At 40.1% G+C, this 19,516-nt stretch overlaps 2 protein-coding genes across 6 annotated transcripts; one reads left to right on the top strand and one right to left on the bottom strand.

Annotated features, from left to right (window-relative positions):
• Positions 1–8,039: 8,039 nt before the first annotated feature.
• Positions 8,040–11,616, top strand: wsb2 (WD repeat and SOCS box containing 2). 5 transcript variants are annotated; one of them, XM_042101578.1, is made up of 10 exons: positions 8,040–8,264; positions 8,360–8,478; positions 8,659–8,827; positions 8,932–9,161; positions 9,377–9,508; positions 9,716–9,816; positions 10,039–10,235; positions 10,356–10,454; positions 10,605–10,724; positions 11,013–11,616. In XM_042101578.1, the coding sequence occupies exons 2-10, from the start codon at positions 8,430–8,432 to the stop codon at positions 11,212–11,214; spliced, it is 1,299 nt and encodes a 432-aa protein (XP_041957512.1). In that variant the 5' UTR covers positions 8,040–8,264; positions 8,360–8,429; the 3' UTR covers positions 11,215–11,616. The 5 variants fall into 5 exon arrangements, with proteins under 5 accessions (XP_041957512.1, XP_041957510.1, XP_041957514.1 ...); XM_042101576.1 differs by having other exon boundaries at positions 8,409–8,478; XM_042101580.1 differs by having other exon boundaries at positions 8,409–8,478; positions 10,608–10,724.
• rfc5 (replication factor C (activator 1) 5) lies at positions 11,254–18,366 on the bottom strand. The gene is made up of 11 exons (XM_042101581.1): positions 18,191–18,366; positions 17,615–17,679; positions 17,379–17,515; positions 16,935–17,014; positions 16,745–16,818; positions 16,054–16,213; positions 15,079–15,160; positions 14,834–14,963; positions 12,786–12,863; positions 11,712–11,766; positions 11,254–11,575 (listed from the first exon to the last, which is right to left on the bottom strand). The coding sequence occupies exons 1-11, from the start codon at positions 18,352–18,354 to the stop codon at positions 11,476–11,478; spliced, it is 1,125 nt and encodes a 374-aa protein (XP_041957515.1). The 5' UTR covers positions 18,355–18,366; the 3' UTR covers positions 11,254–11,475.
• Between the last annotated feature and the right edge of the window lie 1,150 nt (positions 18,367–19,516).

Raw genomic sequence — 19,516 nt, forward strand, 5'->3', positions numbered from 1 at the left:
TAATTATGTCGAACTGTTTTATTTCATTGCATGGCTATTTGTTGCCCATTTTCTCTCAATGCAACCCAAATACTGGGTTTAGAAAACCCGACAACTGGTTATTTTAAAGGAGAATTCCGGTGTGATATTGACCTAAAGTGTATTGAAACATGATACCGAGTGTGAACGTATGTCTCATAGCCCATCTCGACTTGTCCCCTGCACTCCAAAATCTGGCGCTAGTTAGCCGATGCTACCAACAACTTTTTCAGTAGTGGTGCTTCGGCATCGGGCTAGCCATGCAAATAAATCACTGTTTTACACCCATTTACGAGGCTCAATGTGTCTCCACACTTCATTGGTAGACTTCCTAGGGCCCTGACATTTAAAACGAGACATTGAGAACTTTGAAAAAGCACTGGTAGTTTACTTACAAGACGATTTATACAGACAGTATCTTCACGAAGTTTAACGTTTGCAGCCATCTTGAATTTAGTCACGATAAGTCGAGCAACGAGTAAGAATGAACAGGTATGATAAGGGATCAGATTCCAAAAATAATTCAGTGGAAATGCATGGATTCCAGTTTCTTCCAGTAGCAGCAACTGGAATCCATGCATTTCCACTGAATTATTTTTGGAATCTGATCCCTTATCATAGCTGTTCATTCTTACTCGTTGCTCGACTTATCGTGACTAAATTCAAGATGGCTGCAAACGCTAAACTTCGTGAAGATACTGTCTGTATAAATCGTCTTGTAAGTAAACTACCAGTGCTTTTTCAAAGTTCTCAATGTCTTGTTTTAAATGTCAGGGCCCTCGGAAGTCTACCAATGAAGTGTGGAGATACATTGAGCCTCTTAAATGGGTGTAAAACAGTGATTTATTTGCATGGCTAGCCCGATGCCGAAGCACCACTATTGAAAAAGATGTTGGTAGCATCGGCTAACTAGCGCCAGATTTTGGAGTGCAGGGGACAAGCCGAGATGGGCTATGAGACATACGTTCACACTCGGTATCATGTTTCGATACACTTTAGGTCAATATCACACCGGAATTCTCCTTTAACTAGCAGTTCTGTTGATATAACCCAGTGGTTTGGGTTGAATCTATACCCAATATACTGTGTGAATTTTACTCAACATTTATATAGTTATAACCCAGCACATTGGTTACCTTTACTCAGTCTATTGTGCCAATTTAACTAACGTTGTGTTGATATAACCCAGTGTTTTGGGTTAGAATCATACCCAATCTGCTGGGTTTAATAATGTACCCAGACCATTGGGTTGGGATAACTCAATGTGGTGTTGGTCCAATAGTTAACCAGCGGCTGGGTTATATTTGGGTTATTTTTTGGAGTGTAGATTCTTCAATTCTTTTCTGCTCAATAGATGTCAGTTTACGAGAATGAGTGTATGACTTGTAGCATTTGTTGGTATTATGGTAAACAAACATGCTATTATCATTAGCCACATCATCATCCCCATCAGAGTTTTGATACGATTTGTAATCACATCATCATGGATTTTAGCAGCTTGTTTGACTTGTTTCACTTGTTACAGGCAATTTATTATCTTCTTGACAGATGATGCATAACATTTGATTAAGATTGTCCTGACTTGCCATTGAAGCAACCAAATTCAAGTAATGCACTGTTGATCAATTGGTGCAATGCCCAATAGTGAGATGAAAACTTTGGGAACCTTGGAAATCTTTTGATACTACTCCTGGTAAAATACAAGAAAAGTTAAACCTTGTCCTCTTATTTTCTGTGAACTCTTATATATCCACAGGATGAACACAACACATCACATGTATCCCCTCCCTCTAGCCCACACACACATACACATCAGACACAAGGCAAAAAGCACCAGTTCCAGCCCATTTGTAGTGCTCTTGGCTACACCTCCCTTCTGTCTAGTTTTTCCATTGTTTTTTGACCATGGAAATTGCATTTGGAATAAAAGAGTTTTTGTATATATTTGTCCTTGCCATGTGTACTCTGTAGCGTGCCCTATATGGGGAGCAGCTCAAATTCAGAATGGAGGGGGTGTGTGTGTCATCATCTAGTATGTTCATGGCTTTTCTGTGTACTGCAGTGCTGTATAGATTATCTGGTGTTTTTTGAGGTCGCCCTATGAATTTCCCTGCCATTTTAACAATTCTGGACAGCTTGTTCTTATTGTGTAAAGTCAAGTGACCATACCAGACAGAAATGTTATAGGTATGCGATCCACTAAACTGACATAATATATCCTCTCAGAAATATTACAGCTGACTCCAAATCCCTTCAATTTCCTAATTTAAAAACTAGCTAGCCTTTTTGCTTATAGCATCAGCATTTTCAGTATAGTTCAACTTATCATTAATGTATATACATATGCCTTTAATAATTCAAGTTTTTTTTTTTTTTTCACAAACATTTCCAGTATTTCTGTCTATAGTGCCATGCTGTCCCAGGTAGAACACTACTATGAGTAAGATCAAGGGCGCGGGAAGGTGGGTGCTGAGGGTGCTGCAGCACCCCTTGCTTTTTGTCAATAGGCCTACAAATTCGCAGTTTTGCATTATATTTGTTGTGTATCAAATAGGCAAATTAGCAAAAAGGTTATGGATAGCTTTGAATATAGCTATCCATAGATTAAACGTTATAGTCTAGCTATAGAAGTGAAAGATACGTGACTCGCTGAGGAGAGACGTTGCAACCAGGCTAGTTGACTTCGAGAAAAGAATATTAGCCCTAGGCTACAGAAAAGAATACAGGATTTTTTTCTCTCCCAGCAGTAAAGATAGTAGATTCAGTGTTTAAAATGTAAATGCAAACTAGATAGGCTAACTATGCATATGACCATCCAGAGCAGGCTGCTAATCTGTCAAAAATGATGAAGATCAAGATGGTTTTATTGTTGCTGTCATTATGACCACAAACACGAATTGATAACGAAACCATGGCGATCGTGGGTTATATCTTGCCTGCTTATTAGGCCATGCACAGCCCTGTTAGAACTCCGTGTAGCAGGCATACTGCCAGTTTCCATATACCATCACCAACTAGTTTGCACTTTGGATGGATATATCGTTGGATTGTGAAAAGCCCAATTTCGAATACCAAACGACAACAGATGAGGTAGGATGCATCTTTTGCAATTAGTCTTTAGCAAGCCCACGACCTCACGTAGGACTACGGCTCAGTTTCTGTTAGTGTCAGGCAATGTGGCTGATCTAGCCCAAATCCACGAATTTCTTGTTGGTGAGACTTGTTGCCTATCAGTAGACATGCCATCTCGAGTTCCACGACAGCTTAGCTAGCTAGTGCCACCGAAATATGACACTGAAATCATTTCACTATTGGAGTCGCTCAGATAGAAACCGCTGTAATTGGTGGTTAAGACACTTCAGCTGGAGACGCCATAAGATAGGCTACTCAGAAATTGTTTGCCATTGTAGGTTATTGCAGCCTAATTATATTTTCAAGCCAAACATTTCTGGTGTGGCTTTGACAATCAGAAAGCAATATACTGAAATAGTTTAATGATGTAAAGTCAAGTGCGCTTCTAGGTCTGGTGTGTGTGCGCGCAGTTTTTATTGAGGAGTCGGAGTGGCAAGTACTGCGCATAGTTGTAGTGGAATGTGGCTGTTCTCGCTCTTAGGTCTACTCATACACGGCGCTGTCTAAATTCGAATCATATCATGCTAGGGGAGAAATCGTCGGACATCCATTATTGTGTTATTCAGCACCCCTGGTCAAAAATATGTTCCCGCGCGCCTGCGTAAGATTGTTACAATTGTTACATTCTTAGTCTAGATGGAAATAGGGCTCCAGGCGCACCCCCCGGCTTTTTTTATGCCACCTGATTTTTTTAAAATGTCTATTTTCAGAATCTGAAAGGCCAGGTACCAAGCTGAAATAATGTCCCAAAGGCTTCCTTTTTAACCCTTTGCTGCACCTGACTGTAACCCGAAAAATCAAAAAACGATATAGAAAGTGGCATAACATTTGAAGTAGCCTAAACAACATACAGAGACAAATTAACAAATTTTCCCATACAATTATGACGCCAGGAATTTAATGGAATGGTTATTTTTGCCACTGCAAACCTTGTTTTCTCTACAATCCTACTTTGCGATTTATTACTATAGAGGATATTTAACTATACTTAACTTACCGTGTTTCAATCAGCAGTATTGTCAAAGTCTGCAAGTCGAACGACGTGGGTTCTAATTTTCGTGTCGTTTTGTTCATAACCTTCTGCTAATAGTGAACTTCAAATTTAATTTAACAGTTGCAGTTGAATGTGCAGTCTTTGGCAGAAATGCATATTATCTGCACTTAAATCTGAATCGAATAAGAACTATAAACAACTTTAGGGAAACATTGTAGACTATTTCAAACTGTGAAAGGAAATGATTTGAAAGAATGCATGGTGTGAACACAGAAGTTCTTTTTTTTTTTCTGCGATAGATACGACGTTGGTTAGCTTTACTGCAAACTGCTTTTCACTCTCCTTAGATAACGTTTACAATGTCAATGTCAAAGCATCATGTTAAATAGAGATAACATCATGTTAAACTAAGTTAACTCTTAGTTATCTCCTTTGCAGCAGATCTAACGTGAACATGCAATCCATTTAATTGGGAATGCGTCTGCACTCACGAGAGGGAGCTAGAGAGAGCCGCAGGTGCAGCGGGCTTGTGATTGTTGATAATTTATATCTCCTTCTTATAAGAAAGTTTTAAAAGGAAATCATGAAGGCAACAGTAGTTCCCACTACTGACCATTTAAAAACTGTGAGAGAGCCCAGCCGTAGGTACAGCACTAGCCATAGCGGAGCAGACAGAAGATCATTGAGAAATAAACGTGAATTAAAGCGACTGTCTTAAAGCGACAGTGCACAATTTATACATTTGTTAAACAGCATAAAATTAGCAGTATTTTTAAGCAATTCATATTTTAAAAGAAATACTTTTCATACTAGACCAAACAGCCGACCACACAACACGCTTGTCCCGGCATCACTGAACAGCATACGTACTAAATAAAAATTAAGAAAAAGAAGAAGATTTCGCATCTACAGCTAACGTCTGCTACAGCCGCCTACGGGACCAACATGTTACTTCGCTACTTCCTTAGCAGCAAGGCAACGCAGTAATGGCAGCGCTGCTTTACTTCCGTGTTTCGCCGGATTTGTGTATAGGTGGTAGGGTGCCTGCCATCAGCTGTGTGGCCTCCTCTGTCCAAAAGGCAAAGCGCTGTCCAAAGTGCTGCCCACGCCTTTTCAAAAGTCAGAATTAAATACCAAAATATTACATAGTAAGTTAAGTTACATCAAAGTCTTTGTCAGTCTTTTCCACCCATGGTCCAGTAGCCACTGCTCCTGCAAGTTGTCTGAAAAAAATGCAAGCTGTTAAACATAAAAATGTAATCCATAGAACAAGGTCATTACTCAAACCTGAAGCCATAGAACAAGGCTCTTGATTAAACCTGAAGCCATAGAACAAGGCTTTTGCTTAAACCTGAAGCCATAGAACAAGGCTTTTGTTAAACAGGATATCAGTCCATACATGTCTCCTGGCTGCCTCCTCTACCAGCCTGAAGCAAGCATTCCCAATCTGAAAGCACAGAATGTTTTGCATAAATGCAATGAAGGCATTAGAACCATTCAACCAACTCTTCATGGCAATATCCAATTACATTGCTTTCCACCTCCTCATCCAGCCCCAAGCTCCAAAAGTCCTCCCTTCTAAGGCACATTGGGCCACCCAGAACAACAATTTCATTTGCTGGACGTGCTCTGTCCAGCACATAGGTCAGCTAGAAATAATAAAAAATATATATTTTCTCTGTTATGAATGAGCAATCATGCATTTTTTATTTATTACCACCCGCGAGAAGAAATACTCTTTTCTGTTTGGCTGGTGAGGTGGCTATTAATTCTGAATAATGAGACACCTATGAAGTAGATCTGGTAAAAAAAAGTTTAATCACCGTTCCAATGCTTATGAATGGTTACTCTAAAACCCATAGTAGGACGACGGTTGAGCCTGGCTTCACAACAATGGAATCAACTGTAAACAAGCTAACTGTTCATGCTCTTGCTGTTATAGGGCCAAAGAAAGTTGTACAATAAACTGAACAAGTCGGCTTTTTTTTTTAAACGGCACCGCGTGTTTCCTTTGTGTGCTATAAAGGCATGACTATTGCCTACAGTGGCAACCGGGTGATAAGCGGGATAACGGCCACCAAGGTGTCCTGTTATACGGAATTAAAGGACTTGGGCGGACGCCCTCTCGCTACCTCGGCAGCCGTTATCCCTTACTTATCAACAAGCTGTGCATGTCAACTATCCAGTTTAGTTTGGCACTCACCAGTTGTTCTTGCTGAGGACCCAACCTCTTGGACCACAGTGGACCTTTATCGGCATACTGGTGGTCCACCAGTCTAATGTCCTCTGCATCTTCTTGGCTGCCCTCTGGGTCACAGGATTGGTCTAGACAACAGGAAAGTAAATACTAATTGTCATTGTCAAGTGTCATGTTTATATTTCAATTGCTATGGCACCAAGAAGGACTATTACAATATCTTGTGGGCAAAAGTAGGGCCTAAGCCGTGAAACATTAAGTTTTTTATTTTCCCTGACATGGCCACACCTTTTCATTGAGGGCCTTGACTTCAGAGAGTTTTAGCTCTAGCTCCTCCTCTGGGTCCCCCAATTCAAAAGCGCCGGCGTCTGTCTCACACACATATAATGCCTGTGGTAGACGGGGGTGCCAGTTGTACATTAAAAAGTACGGGCTGTACTTGGTGGATCTCAAAGGCAAAAGGTTATGTTAGATTGCATTGAACCACAAAATAAAACTCTTAAAACAAATGTTTGTTGAGTTATGTTATCTTGTCATTCTGAATAATAACCTGTTTTGCAGTGTTTATTCCATAAACTATGGCCTTCAGGTGGACGTCCCAGTCATCCTGGTGCTGATTTACATCTTTTCTAAGAGTCCTCTTTACATTTTGATTAGTTCTCTCATCCTTCAACATAACAATGGAATTACTACATGCACTTAAAGTATACATTGGCTAAAATTGACTTCACTGTTTTGAGGGTTGTCATGATAGCATACTTACTTGGCCATTAGACTGGGGGTGGTATGCGCTTGTAATGGCTTTAATTGTCAGTGCCGCGAATATGAGTGCATTAAGCTGTACATAATTCAGACACATATGGTTATTTTCAATATATATTGGTCTCAGAAATGATCAATCATGATGTGAATTGTGATGTCATATGACCTGTGTGAAGGGAGAGGGTAATAAGGACACATACCTCGTTAACAAATGCACGGCCCCTGTCCGTGATGATTTTTCGGACCATGCCAAACTCGTACAGCTTTGGCACAAGTGCCTCTGCCACCTCAGTGCTGGACCAAACTGCAAAGGCTCAGCCCACTTGGTGAACAGGTCTGTCACCGTGAGGATGTACTGGTGGCCTTTTTAATTTTTTTTCAGTGGACCAATGAGGTCCATTCCGACCCCCTCCCACGGCTCTTTCACCTGTGGAGATATGTAATATTGTAAACCATATCACCGTATATTTGTTTTTGCTTAAAATAGTACATAGTACACTAAGGTAAGCCCTACCGTAATAGGGTGAAGGACAGGAGTTTTTATGGGGTCATTCTTTTGACATCTGTGACAGCTTTTGACCTGATGGATACATTTATTATTTAGACCAGATAATAAAACTGAAGTCAAACACAGCCACTAATGCAATTTATTGCCTGAGATCCATTGTTTCATTACATGAGAGTAAAAAAAAATACCCAATCTGCCACATCTGCCTTTATGCTGCCCCAGTAATAGCCTGCAACAACCCTGTCCCTGGTCACCCTCACGCCCCCGTGGTTCCCTGTGCCAGGGTTGTTGTGGCACTCCTCTAGGACAGCCCGCCTCTGCTCATCAGATAATACCACCAGCCTCATGTAATGCACACTGGGGCCAGTATAGAATAATTGACTTTCTGTGGAAGACAAATGTACCTACAGACTCCACCCACTTATGACATAACTATTTCCGGTATTTCACATGGGCGGGCATGTTGTTGATGAACTGGAATAAACATTCGCTCTTGCGAAAATACTAGCAATTATTACGCCAGCGTAAATGACTCGTTAATACTTTGCCATTTGCGAGATATTTAGGATGTGAAATGTTATTGTTGCCTGATGAAGACATTTCGGTGTGTTTCATGAAGGAGAAGCCGTGCAGCTGACGGGAAATAACAGTGAGTAATCTAACGTAGCCTAATAATATGATGGGTTGATAATGACAACATTCCAAATAGGTGAGGGTGTTCATGGGTGTAACATTTTACATCCATCAGCCTACTCGATCAGAAGGTTTATGGTGTCTGGGTACTGTTCCTTTGCCAGTGAGACCAACAAGACGACGTCATGTGTGACTTGTTTGTTCCTGATTGCCCGATCGACAACAACACAAAAGGTAACTTGAGGTAAACGTCGTGAGATTCTAGGGCGCCGCTGCTCAGTGTAAGATTGTAAAATTAGCATGTTTTGGTTAACAGTTAGCAGTTTTTTTCTCTAACGTCTACCCGAATATTAATCATGAGGAGTCCTTCAACTCGCAATATGACATGAATTGTTTTAATTATGTGGCTACCAGGAATCTCGGATGGGTTGGTTGAGCAGCTTAGACCCATACATCCTCAGACTGTGAGAGGCACAGCTGGCTGTGAGACATGGACCGTGGATTTTTCACCCGGAGGATCCCTTTTCGCTTGGTCTATGGGCTATGGGGTCGTAAAGGTTCTTGCATGGCCTCTGCCAAACGAGTATGTTATCAAGAAATTAGAATAATATTCAGTGTTTACACTGTACATGTTTTGCTAAAGGTGTGGGCAATGCATTCTCAGTGTTAAATATATGTCTATTGCAGAGAAAGAAGAGACAATGATCTGGATGCTCAGCTAACCAAGAAAGCCTCAGAGAGGACTTTGAATTGTGGTCAGACTGTTTGGGGTTTAGCCTTTGGACCACGTCCAAGAAAGCGACCTGGAGCGATCAGCCACATCACTGATGGAAGACCTCTTACTGAGGATGTCAAAATGTTGATTCTTGCCACTGGTCTTAATAACGGAATTATCAAGATCTGGCGCATATCAACTGGTGAGACAAATTTAAGAAAAAACATCACTTTGTCACTATTCTAACAGGCTACAATGGTAGTGGCTGAAACACGCCACCAAATGGCAACTCAATTATGGAAGGATCATTTTAATTTATTATGGCAAAAACTTTTTTCCAGTTACTTGATCACAGTATTTTAATGCATTTGCAGCACACGTTTGGAACACATGATTTGTTTTATGATTATTACACAGGTGAGGCACTTTATGATCTGAAAGGACACCAGTCTGTTGTCAGGGAATTGATCTTCCCTCCCAATGGAACATTAACTCTTGTGTCTGGCTCTCGTGACAAAACACTGAGAATATGGGATTTAACTAGCACAGGTAAGAATGCATGAGTCAGTCTGTTTTTAAAAATCAGCCTAAACCCATATCCCCACGGAAAGAATTTCCCTATGCATAAAATAATCACACCTTTTCATAATGGTACATTTCAAGACAACCTTTGCCATAATTTGCTTTTGAAATAAGCAAAAGTAATAGCTTATGGATGGATCAAATTAGGTGTCTAAAATATTAGTCTCTTTTCAGGAAGAACTTGCCATGTGTTGTCAGGCCACAGAGGATGGGTGCTTTGTTGCAGAGTGTCTCCTGACAGTAGCATGATTGCGTCAGTCTGCAGCTCAGACAATGTGAGTGAGTTATCTACCCATCCCTTAGGTGACTACACATGCTAACCATGCAGATAGATCTCAGCAAAGACACACACTCTACTGGAACTGTCATAACCTGTAAATGCTACTTTGTTTTTTTGGGTGAGAAAATGAACAAAGAAATGAGAAACTGACATAACCCCCAACCTCTCTCTCCCTCCGCACTACATACACACACAATCTATCCTGTCTCTATAACAGAGAGTGAGTTTATGGAGTCTTCGCTCCTATACTTTCATGAAGCACTTGGCTTTCAACAAACGGAGCGCCATATCGTCCTGCGACTTCTCCCCAGACGGAGCTGTGCTAGCCGTCGGCTCATACAGCTCTCACAACTCTGCTGGCTGGAGGGTGGATCTCTGGGACCCGTACACTGCCGAGCTTCTGGTGATGCTTGAGTAAGGAATCCTATTACTGAGACTGCCAAAGACTCATCTTTAAAACTCAGAGTAAAAGGTGTCAGCAACAATGATCCAATTCTGGTACAACTCATTTAATAACAAGATGCTGTGTTTTAGGGACTGTTGCAGCTGTGAACCCTTTATAAATTCCAAAACAATCAAGACACTGTGCTTTTCCCCTGACGGCCTTTACTTAGCTCTGGTTGTAGACCACAGGTGAGCAGTTTGTGTAATCCAAGCACCTTCATCTTATATTTGTAATATTAAAGTATTTTTTTTTTTTTTTTATTAAAAAACATTTGATAGCTGGAGGGTGGCATTCCGTTTGCACTAATGCTGTTCCTATGATTTGAATAATCCTGCAAGCAGGGCTTTAAGACTCTGGGAACTGGGTCAGAAGACTTTTGTGATGGAGACTGACTTGACCACATTCCACAATGAACTGTGCTGCACTTTTCATCCACAAGGGGGCATCATTGCCACAGGGTAACTTCTAGCATTTACAGAAATTGCAACTCAATAAAAACATGTTTTAAGGTGTTCATATCAAAATTATATTGATGTTAGCAAGGCAAGGATTTGCTGTTAAGCCTGTTTGGAGTTTTCTTTCACTTGCACCTGACAATTGGGATATTTACAAACACAGAATGCAATAATTTCCATTGAGCCTGAAGAACTGCATATGCACAGTGCTTCTTCCAAATCAATTATCTTTATATAAAAAAATATATGCATTTTAAAATGGTAGTAATTCAGTATGGCTTTTCGTTGCAGAACAAGAGATGGGCATGCCAAATTCTGGAAGGCAAGGCCAATCGTCCCCAGCCTTACCCACTTGTGCCGAGCTGCCCTACGTTTCTCTGTGTCAACCCATCAGATTAATGCCCTTCCAATTCCCCACAAGCTTCTGGAGTTTCTCACCTACAGAGACCTTCCCAAGACCCAGGAAACCTACTGCAGGGCCCACTGTAGATGACGTCGATGCCACTGATTATATTGACAACAGCTACACTCCTGAATTACAAAAGTCTCTATTTATTTCCAAATTGTAGATATATTTATTCTTTACATGTGTTTAATTCTGTTCATATTTGGCTTATGGTGTAATTGTTTTTAGAAGTTCTGCTTTGTGTGTTTAAGTGCATGTATGGAAGAGTGATGTTTTAAAAACAAAAACAGAGTTCTTAAGTTTACAGCCAATAACCCTACTATGGACAGCAGTATCAGTTGAGTCAGTTTATGAGGCCCCACTGACTACCATGTCTCTCACTGCTTGAAAAGCGCCAACCATTGAGCTCAGCTGAATCTTCTCGCTAGTTCCAGAAGCCAGCCGATACCTTTAAAAGAAAATCACATTAAAAGTTTGATATTTGACAAACCGAGTCACTGTATGGTTATTTAAGTAAAGAAAACATATAAAATAGAATAAAGAAATAATTTATTTGTTATGTTATTAATATTTATACTACTCACTCAATGTCTGCCAACTTGATGAGCAAGCCCATTCGAATAGTAGGTGGGAAGTCAACTGCAAAGAAACAGTTCATAATATGTACACAACACAAGCACTTGTGATCATTTTCCCACTACAGCAATCCCAAACACATACATACATAATTCAGTCCTAGGGAATCTTCTGCATTACCACTATACATAAAAATAATCATCAGGGTTGTTAGTTAATACAATAATCAAAAAGTTGTTAGTCGAGAGGTAATAGAAATAGCCAGTAGATGTAGCAGGCTTATGCCTTTCTCCAACCGAGTTAACCTCAATATTAGCGTTATTGTGGCAGTAATAAGTAAGGGATAATGCCCGACGAGGTGTCCATTATCAGAAATAAATGGACGACGCGGAGGCGTTTGCGTCGGACGGTTGCTTCCGCGAAGTCCATTTATTTCTGATAATGGACGCATCAAAGGGCATTATCCCGTTTATACCATGGTCACTTACGAAATAAATAAATATGAAATCAATTATTAATACTAAATGAGTTTTAGAGCTAATCGTTTAGGTTTTTTTAGTTGTTTACAGTTGATTCCATTGTTGCGAAGCCTGCCTCCAGGCTCAACCGTCGTCCTACTATCGTTGTTATAGTTACCATTCATAAGCATTGATATGTGAAGCCAGGCTCAACCGTCGTCCTACTATGGGTTTTAGAGTAACCATTCATAAGCATTGGAACGGTGATTAAACTTGTTTTTTACCAGATCTACTTCATAGGTGTAGTAGCCTATATCACTTTTTAAACGACACCTTTTTCAACCTAGACCATGGTATAAATAACAATATACAACTGATACCAATGATATTGGAAAGGAAATTAAAGTAAACAGGCCTGGCTATGATACATTTGAATCTTTGTTGCATTCCTTTCTTAAAAGTGGATTTTTTCCCATGAAAATGTAAATACCAGTACATTTCATTAATGTAACTAAGTATTAGTCAGAATCTCTGTTCTGGTTACATTTATTTAGAACCTCAAAAGGCAATCTGATAGCTGCCTCTTCAAAACTTTAAGCAGAGAGTGATTGTGTAAGGTCTTACCTCTGTGTACAAGAAGGTGGACTTCAGTCAAGATGTCATGCAATGCCAGGCCTTTCAGTGTTTTCAGCTGCAAAATTACTGATGCCACCATCAAGGAAGTCAACTTACAGTTTATCATTTGTCCACAAAATGCAATTATGAAGAAACCTAAAGGTTTCTGAATAGTATTACCACCAATTAGGGATGCCATATTGGTCAATATCCAATATGCTAAAGCTCATTTTGGCCAATTGCGAATCCTGATACCAATACACATAATTTTAATGTCCTTTTAAGGGTCTTTCATGTAATAGAATTAATGCATTCATCTTGTTGTTATGACCTAGTTGTTGCAGATACAGACATAAAACGTCTCCTTTCATTCTACCCTAAATGAATGCTTTAAGAAATGTAAACATTCACTCACTCATATGATGCTTCCTCTGAAACCCTAATAAGTTGTGCTGATTATAGTCTTGCCAATTGATATGCCACGAATATGGGCAGATATCTGAAGATGCCAATAATACAATAAACTGTTATCTGCCGATACTGATGTCATCCCATTCATATTGTGCATCCCTACCACCAATGTAATGTATTTCACATCTTGTTACTGTCATTTAGTATTAACATCAAACCTCTAAGGATCTGAAATAGGGATGTCCCGATACCATTATTTTTAAAACCGAGTACAAGTATTTACATTTGTGTACTAGCAGGCTATTTCAAACCAAAAATAAACAAACAACTATGTCTAAAACAAGCCTCCACACTGGCACTGTCTACATATCTTAATTAAACAAAATATTAACTAGATTATTTTGCACCGTCTCTCACTAAAATCTGATAGGGCAACAAAACATGATCCCACTTGACCCTACTGTAGAGACCTTTGTTAAATTGATGTGGTTCCCTTAAGTGAGTGGAGAGAGTGGCTACTCAATGAGAGAGGAAAAGAGAAGATGCTGCTGTCTACTGATTGCTGCCAAAGCAGAGTGAAGTAGGCTTCCACTGTTTAATCTGTTGGCCATTGAGTAAAGCGGTGATGTCGCACACAATAGGTCTTGCATCTGCCTGTTACTCATGAGCTACAGTTGAAGTAAATTGGGCGCTGACTTCGGTCTTGGAGCATATAATGACCCAACTAACATTATGATCTGAAGCAGAGGCAGGAAAGGTTAACATTTCTCAGTAAAAATGACAAAATGTGAGTTAACAAAACACTATGCAAATTTTTGCAAAACACTATGCAAAGTTTGTTTTGTAGGCTACTTATCCCCAACTAGCGCGAATGCAGAGATACACCAACACGCCAGCCACGCACAACTACACTCAACTGAGTGTATGCCACATGCATAGTTTAGGTGAGCTATAGTTAATATAGGTATTAGCTGCGTAGATTCAACGCAAATACATGAATCTAGTTAGTTGTATGTTTTTGAAGCAAGACTGAAATAAGTGTCGCGAGTAGGCTACATGATTGCAAAGCGGCATGTTCTTAAAAGCAGCAGCTAAGCTACTATATAGACCTCTGAAGTTCGCCTACAAAAAAGCTGCCATCTTTGAGATCCAGTATCTTGCAATTTTTCCTATGGGTCTGAAATGCAGATATTTTCCTGAACACACTTTTGTCTTCTGCCTTTGTATGTGATCTACGGTATGTTAAGACGGCAAACTTGGGCAAAGATGGCAGCTTGGGGTCCTTTTTGTAGGCAAACTTCAGAGGTCTATGATTTAGGGGAAACAGTGTAATTAAGTGGTATTGGTGGGTGGTATCGCGGTAATTTTTACAAGAACGAGTATATGGGCCCAGTATCGGCCCGATCCCTGATGCCAGTATCGTATCGGGCCATCCCTAATCTGAAATATAAGGTTCCACCCACCAAACAACAAGAGAGAAAGTTTTTGGCTTAACATCAGTAATCCTTTAACATCTTTACACCTGATGAACAGCTAGGATTTCACAATGACAGGGAACCCTGACTAGGGTCTAACTGGGACTTGGGCCTGATGTGGCGCGGCCACAGGCTACTGGCTACCATTCAGTGGAGTTTGGAGGAGGATACAGTTGAACGCTGTGGTGAAGTCCTTGTTCAGTGCCCAATCCAGAATGTTGGCAATGTCCGATCTGAGTGGGTGTCCCGTGCAGGTGTACACAGAGTCTTCCGTCACCTTACCAAAGGCCATGCTGGTACTCTGTTGAACCAACCGCAAAACAAGCCACTTGTCAGCTTCATCCACAAAGAGCGAGATTCTAAACATCTAAACACGTACTGGATACATGCGTGTCCGTGTGTGTGTGTTTCTGCACCTGTAAAATGTTCAAGGATCGTCTCATGTCTCCTCCCGACAGAGTCACAACAGCCTTCATGCCATCTGGTGTTATGTCCACACTGTGGGACAGGAAAAGCAGAGAGTACTCAATGACTCAGAGAGAGAGGGGGGGAGGGGGGGGTAGCCTCTTCATTCATTCAGGCTTTCGGTTCTGTAAAGCACCTACATTGTTAATGGCACAATATTAATACATAAAACCGAACTGAATAAACTGACCGTCTTTTCTCCCCATATATTTTCACTTGCAGTTTGTATAACATGGAGGTATCAGTCACAAGGCTGTTTAATTAAAATGTGACATGCTCATATTACATACTCAAACCAGTATCACTGTACTACCTAACAACAAAGCAATTGTTTAAATATTTATGAAAAGTGAAATCTAGTCAAATTGGCAAATTATTAAATGTGTCCATCATGTCTGGTATCTAAATGGTTGGTTACTTTCTCCTTTTAAAAGCCAACAAAAGTTGACATTTTTATGTTTTCAGTTTTTTTGTCTACAGTAGTGTAATCAGAGGGGTCTACTATGAAGGGAGGTTACTCACTTATACAGGTAACTTCAGGAGTAATCACTGATCTCAAAAATCATCACTCTTAAAACCTCAGAAGGGGGCTTCACATTGCACACAGCATGAGTTGCTCTTGGTTGAGGTAATGTCCCAAAGATTTTTGTTGTGTTTGCCCCCGGGCTCAGCCCAAAATACCTATGATTTACAGCACACGCAAGAGCGGCAGAGCTGCAAAATGCTGACTGCAGACCAGTTCTTGCACGAGCAAGCCGTTGGAAATAATGGGTTTCATAGCGCAGCGCTGCCGTTTGTGCGTGTAATGTGAACCCCGCTTGAGACTGGATCCAGTGTAGTTTTAGTGACCAATGATTTCCAAGCTTTAGTGATTAGTGATTTAGTGATTAATTCATAATACAGCGGGACTGCCTCTCGACACCCACTTCTCTTGTCGGATGACGTGCTCCAGCCGAGGGATCATCTGGTCCTGGGACAATGGCCCGAAGCGGAACCGGGTGCAACGGGACTGCAGCGCAGGGATTATCTTCGACAGGTAGTTACAGATCATGCAGAACCTGGTATTTTCTGTGAACTTCTCAATGACTAAATGCAAGGAGGAGGAGGAGGGAAAGTATAGTGTGCTTTTAGTGATTATGTAAGACCTAATACTATGCAAGTTAAAAAAACTAATAAACAGAACAAACACCATACATTTCACTGTCACTATTCACTATTTGTGTCTTGTATACAAACATCATAAATAATTGTAATCATGCTATCGTTCCTTGCATATGAATGATTCAAGAATAAAAATCAAAGAATGAAAAAAAGTCCGCTACACCAGCTCCCAATGAATGCTAAATTTATTTATTAATTATTCATACATGTTGCATTCATTGGGAGCTGGTGTAGCGGACTTGTTTTCATTCTTCCCATTTTTGACCTTTTTGTCCAGCACCCAACTTAATATGTGCGTGCTTTATTCCTTTTTTACAGTGATTCCTTTTTTTCAAGAAGGAAAATTCCCAAAAGAGCTAGGAAAGAGGCCTTTGTTGTTAAGAATGACCAATAGTAGTGGTTCATATTGAAGCCATTTGGTGCACAGCAGGTAGGCAGGGCGTAGCAGATGGTTACCTCTCCTCAAAGCATTCTGGGCATCCTGAGTCATAGCATCAGCTTCATCCAATATAACCAATTTGAAGCCCTTCCTATAAAATAGGAAAAGATAAAAACAATAACACTACTACACCTACTACTACTACTAATAATAATAATAATAAAACAAATAAATAATATTAATAAAAGGGCACACGACTTTTCTCACTTGAAAATGGTTCTCGTGCTGGCGAAACTCAGGATTGGCCCCCGCACAACATCAATACCTCTGTCATCTGATGCGTTAAGCTACCATTAAAAAGGAAAAGCCGTCACAGACCACTTAATTTACTGTTGACTGTGTGCCTACCTTCAGATGATAGTTTTAGATCTATTTGGAATGTCAAAGTTTTAAATACAGCTTCAAAATAATGGAATTATAATTAATGCTATTCATTTTGTTGTACCAAGTTTAAAATGCCATTTATCCAGAATTTAAAGTATGACAGTTACAGTTACATCCCGTTTTACAGATATATTTTCCTAGTATAATTCCACAGCTAAATATTTAATCCCATATTTCCATTTTTCAAAATCACAAAATTCCTACAGTTCAAATATTTATGTGCATCTTTAATTCTGTAATCCTCCATAGTATATTGATTTCATATACCTCAAGAACCATGGAATTGAATTCTTTTTCTTTATAAAGTTGTTTAGCACAGGCCAGAATGGTCGATGTTTTCCCTGTCCCAGGAGGCCCATAGAAGAGCAAGTGAGGAAGCTTGTCCTCACTTATAAACTTCTGGACTAAAAAAAAAAAAAACACATTTGGCAGAAACGGTTTAACACTCATCACATCACATGAACTGTGAATTAGCACCAGCGCGAACAACATGGGACACTTACTTGTAGTTAGAATATCTTTGTGGGAAATCAGGTCATCTAGTTTCTGAGGTCTGTATTTCTCCACCCTGTGTCAGAAAATATCGCGTTTATCTTATGGGGCCAACAGCTCCAGATAACAGGGAGTTATTTCGTATGTGGCACTGGCAACCCTTGAACGTTAAGTATTTTGGTCAAAACAATCCACCAAAAATAGAATTTTGTGTAACGTTAGATATGGCTCGTTTAAAGGAACACACTGTATAACAGTTATGAGACATATGTCTCATCAGGATACGTTCGTGAGTTTGATTCCTTTCAGGCAGCAGATATTGGTAACGTCAGTTAACTGCAACAGCTCGGGGTTAACGTTACCGTTACACAGTAAATTACAGCACAAAAAAATGGCGAATAAGTCAGCTGAAGCATCGCAAGACATAACATGTATAATGCTCAGCAAAAGCATGCAGTCGAAGCAAATCTCTGAAGCTAACTTGGGTATAGCTAAAGCTACACATGCTAAGTGAAAATGTATATATCCTCCTATCCTGTGTGTTCTAATTAGTTATACGTTGAATGCTATGGTGTATGCTGACATACCAGGGTAGATTCCTTGCTTCTAATGGTACTTTGCTGGTTGAAGACATTTCAATGGAGTATACGTTCTTGAAAATGCAAAGGCAACACAACTTCTTAAAACACAATATTGGCGCGCTGGGTTTGGTTTCTCTACAACGAGATCTTAGTCCACAACAGGCTTTCATCCAATCAAATACATAGAATGTATTGCGGGCGGCCTTTAAAGCGGAAACGACGCAAGTGTTCTCTACCGCTCTGGAATTGGGCATGTTCGTGCTGAACTGAAAGCCCCGCAAAAATACTATCTCAACCAGTTCCACTTATAGTTGGCTACCAAAAGAATCAACACAAGCTCACTTTATTACGATTATTAAAATTAAATCATAATTATGATGGTTATTAAAAGTATGCCATTAACATGAAGTCTAAGCCAAAAATCCGCGAGACCCACATGTATCGTAAAACCACCAATTGTTGGTAAAACAAGATAAAACAACAATGTTTTTTAAATACTTCAAAATAACATTTGATAAATGAACCTTACATTTTTCAGTAGCCATAGGTGTGTAGATTTGAACAAAATCTAGTTCGGTTCTTACCAGGGCTTTTACTGCCTGATCCGATTTTGTTTACCACGCTCAGAGTTTAGTGCTGGGCTGGGGTGCCTATTTCCAACCTTTCTCACGGCGCATCAACGGTTAGACCGAGAAATCTCGTCGCAAATCAAAACTCCACTGGAGCTCCAAGCGGATTTGTACACGCAGCCCTACAGCACTGTTTACAGCTCTTCGAGTCACGGTAAAATTAAATTTTTTGGTCATAGCTAATTTAGATACACTTATGGTGTGGGTGCTTGCGCTTCTTTAGGAATCTGCCGTCTTGGTTTGTATAGAAATGAATATTTGACACATACACGTAAGAGGTCGGAAATACGGGACGGTTGGTAATAGGTGACGTTCCTATGTAGATTTTGCACAAAAGTTGAATTGATAGGTGGAAAAGTGTATTCTTTGTAACAAACACACATGCATTTATAGGCGGCAACAGGTATGCCATGCTGTTAGAGGTTCAAACAAAAGGTGCATTGTGGGCACTGCATTGTAGGCTACATAATTCACAGCCAGCCATTACGTGTTCACTTGAATGGTAAGCTATTGTTGCAGTTCGGCCTTTTAAATATCCGCTGTGTCCTTGTCTCCCCATAGTGTCGACTCCTTTACATTGGTGACCCCGACAACTCCTTGGACGGTAATCCTGAGAGTTTTAATAAGCGCCATTGCACAAACTACCAGAGACGATGCACAGACGAACAGACGATGCAACGAAATATTATTATTTGGTCACGGC

Source organism: Alosa sapidissima, chromosome 8, assembly GCF_018492685.1.
Source record: "Alosa sapidissima isolate fAloSap1 chromosome 8, fAloSap1.pri, whole genome shotgun sequence".
In the NCBI taxonomy this organism is placed as follows: Eukaryota; Metazoa; Chordata; class Actinopteri; order Clupeiformes; family Clupeidae; genus Alosa; species Alosa sapidissima.

Bases quoted from the DNA above. Each gene is read 5' to 3' on its own strand.
- wsb2 (XM_042101578.1), top strand. From the start codon at position 8,430: ATGTGTGACTTGTTTGTTCCTGATTGCCCGATCGACAACAACACAAAA. The intron at 8,479-8,658 runs GTAACTTGAGGT...TGTGGCTACCAG, and splicing joins GATCGACAACAACACAAAAG to GAATCTCGGATGGGTTGGTT. The intron at 8,828-8,931 runs GTATGTTATCAA...TGTCTATTGCAG, and splicing joins GCATGGCCTCTGCCAAACGA to AGAAAGAAGAGACAATGATC.
- rfc5 (XM_042101581.1), bottom strand. From the start codon at position 18,354: ATGAAAGCCTGTTGTGGACTAAGATCTCGTTGTAGAGAAACCAAACCC. The intron at 17,680-18,190 runs GTATGTCAGCAT...TTTCTGACACAG, and splicing joins GAAGCAAGGAATCTACCCTG to GGTGGAGAAATACAGACCTC. The intron at 17,516-17,614 runs GTAAGTGTCCCA...TTTTTTTTTTAG, and splicing joins CAAAGATATTCTAACTACAA to TCCAGAAGTTTATAAGTGAG.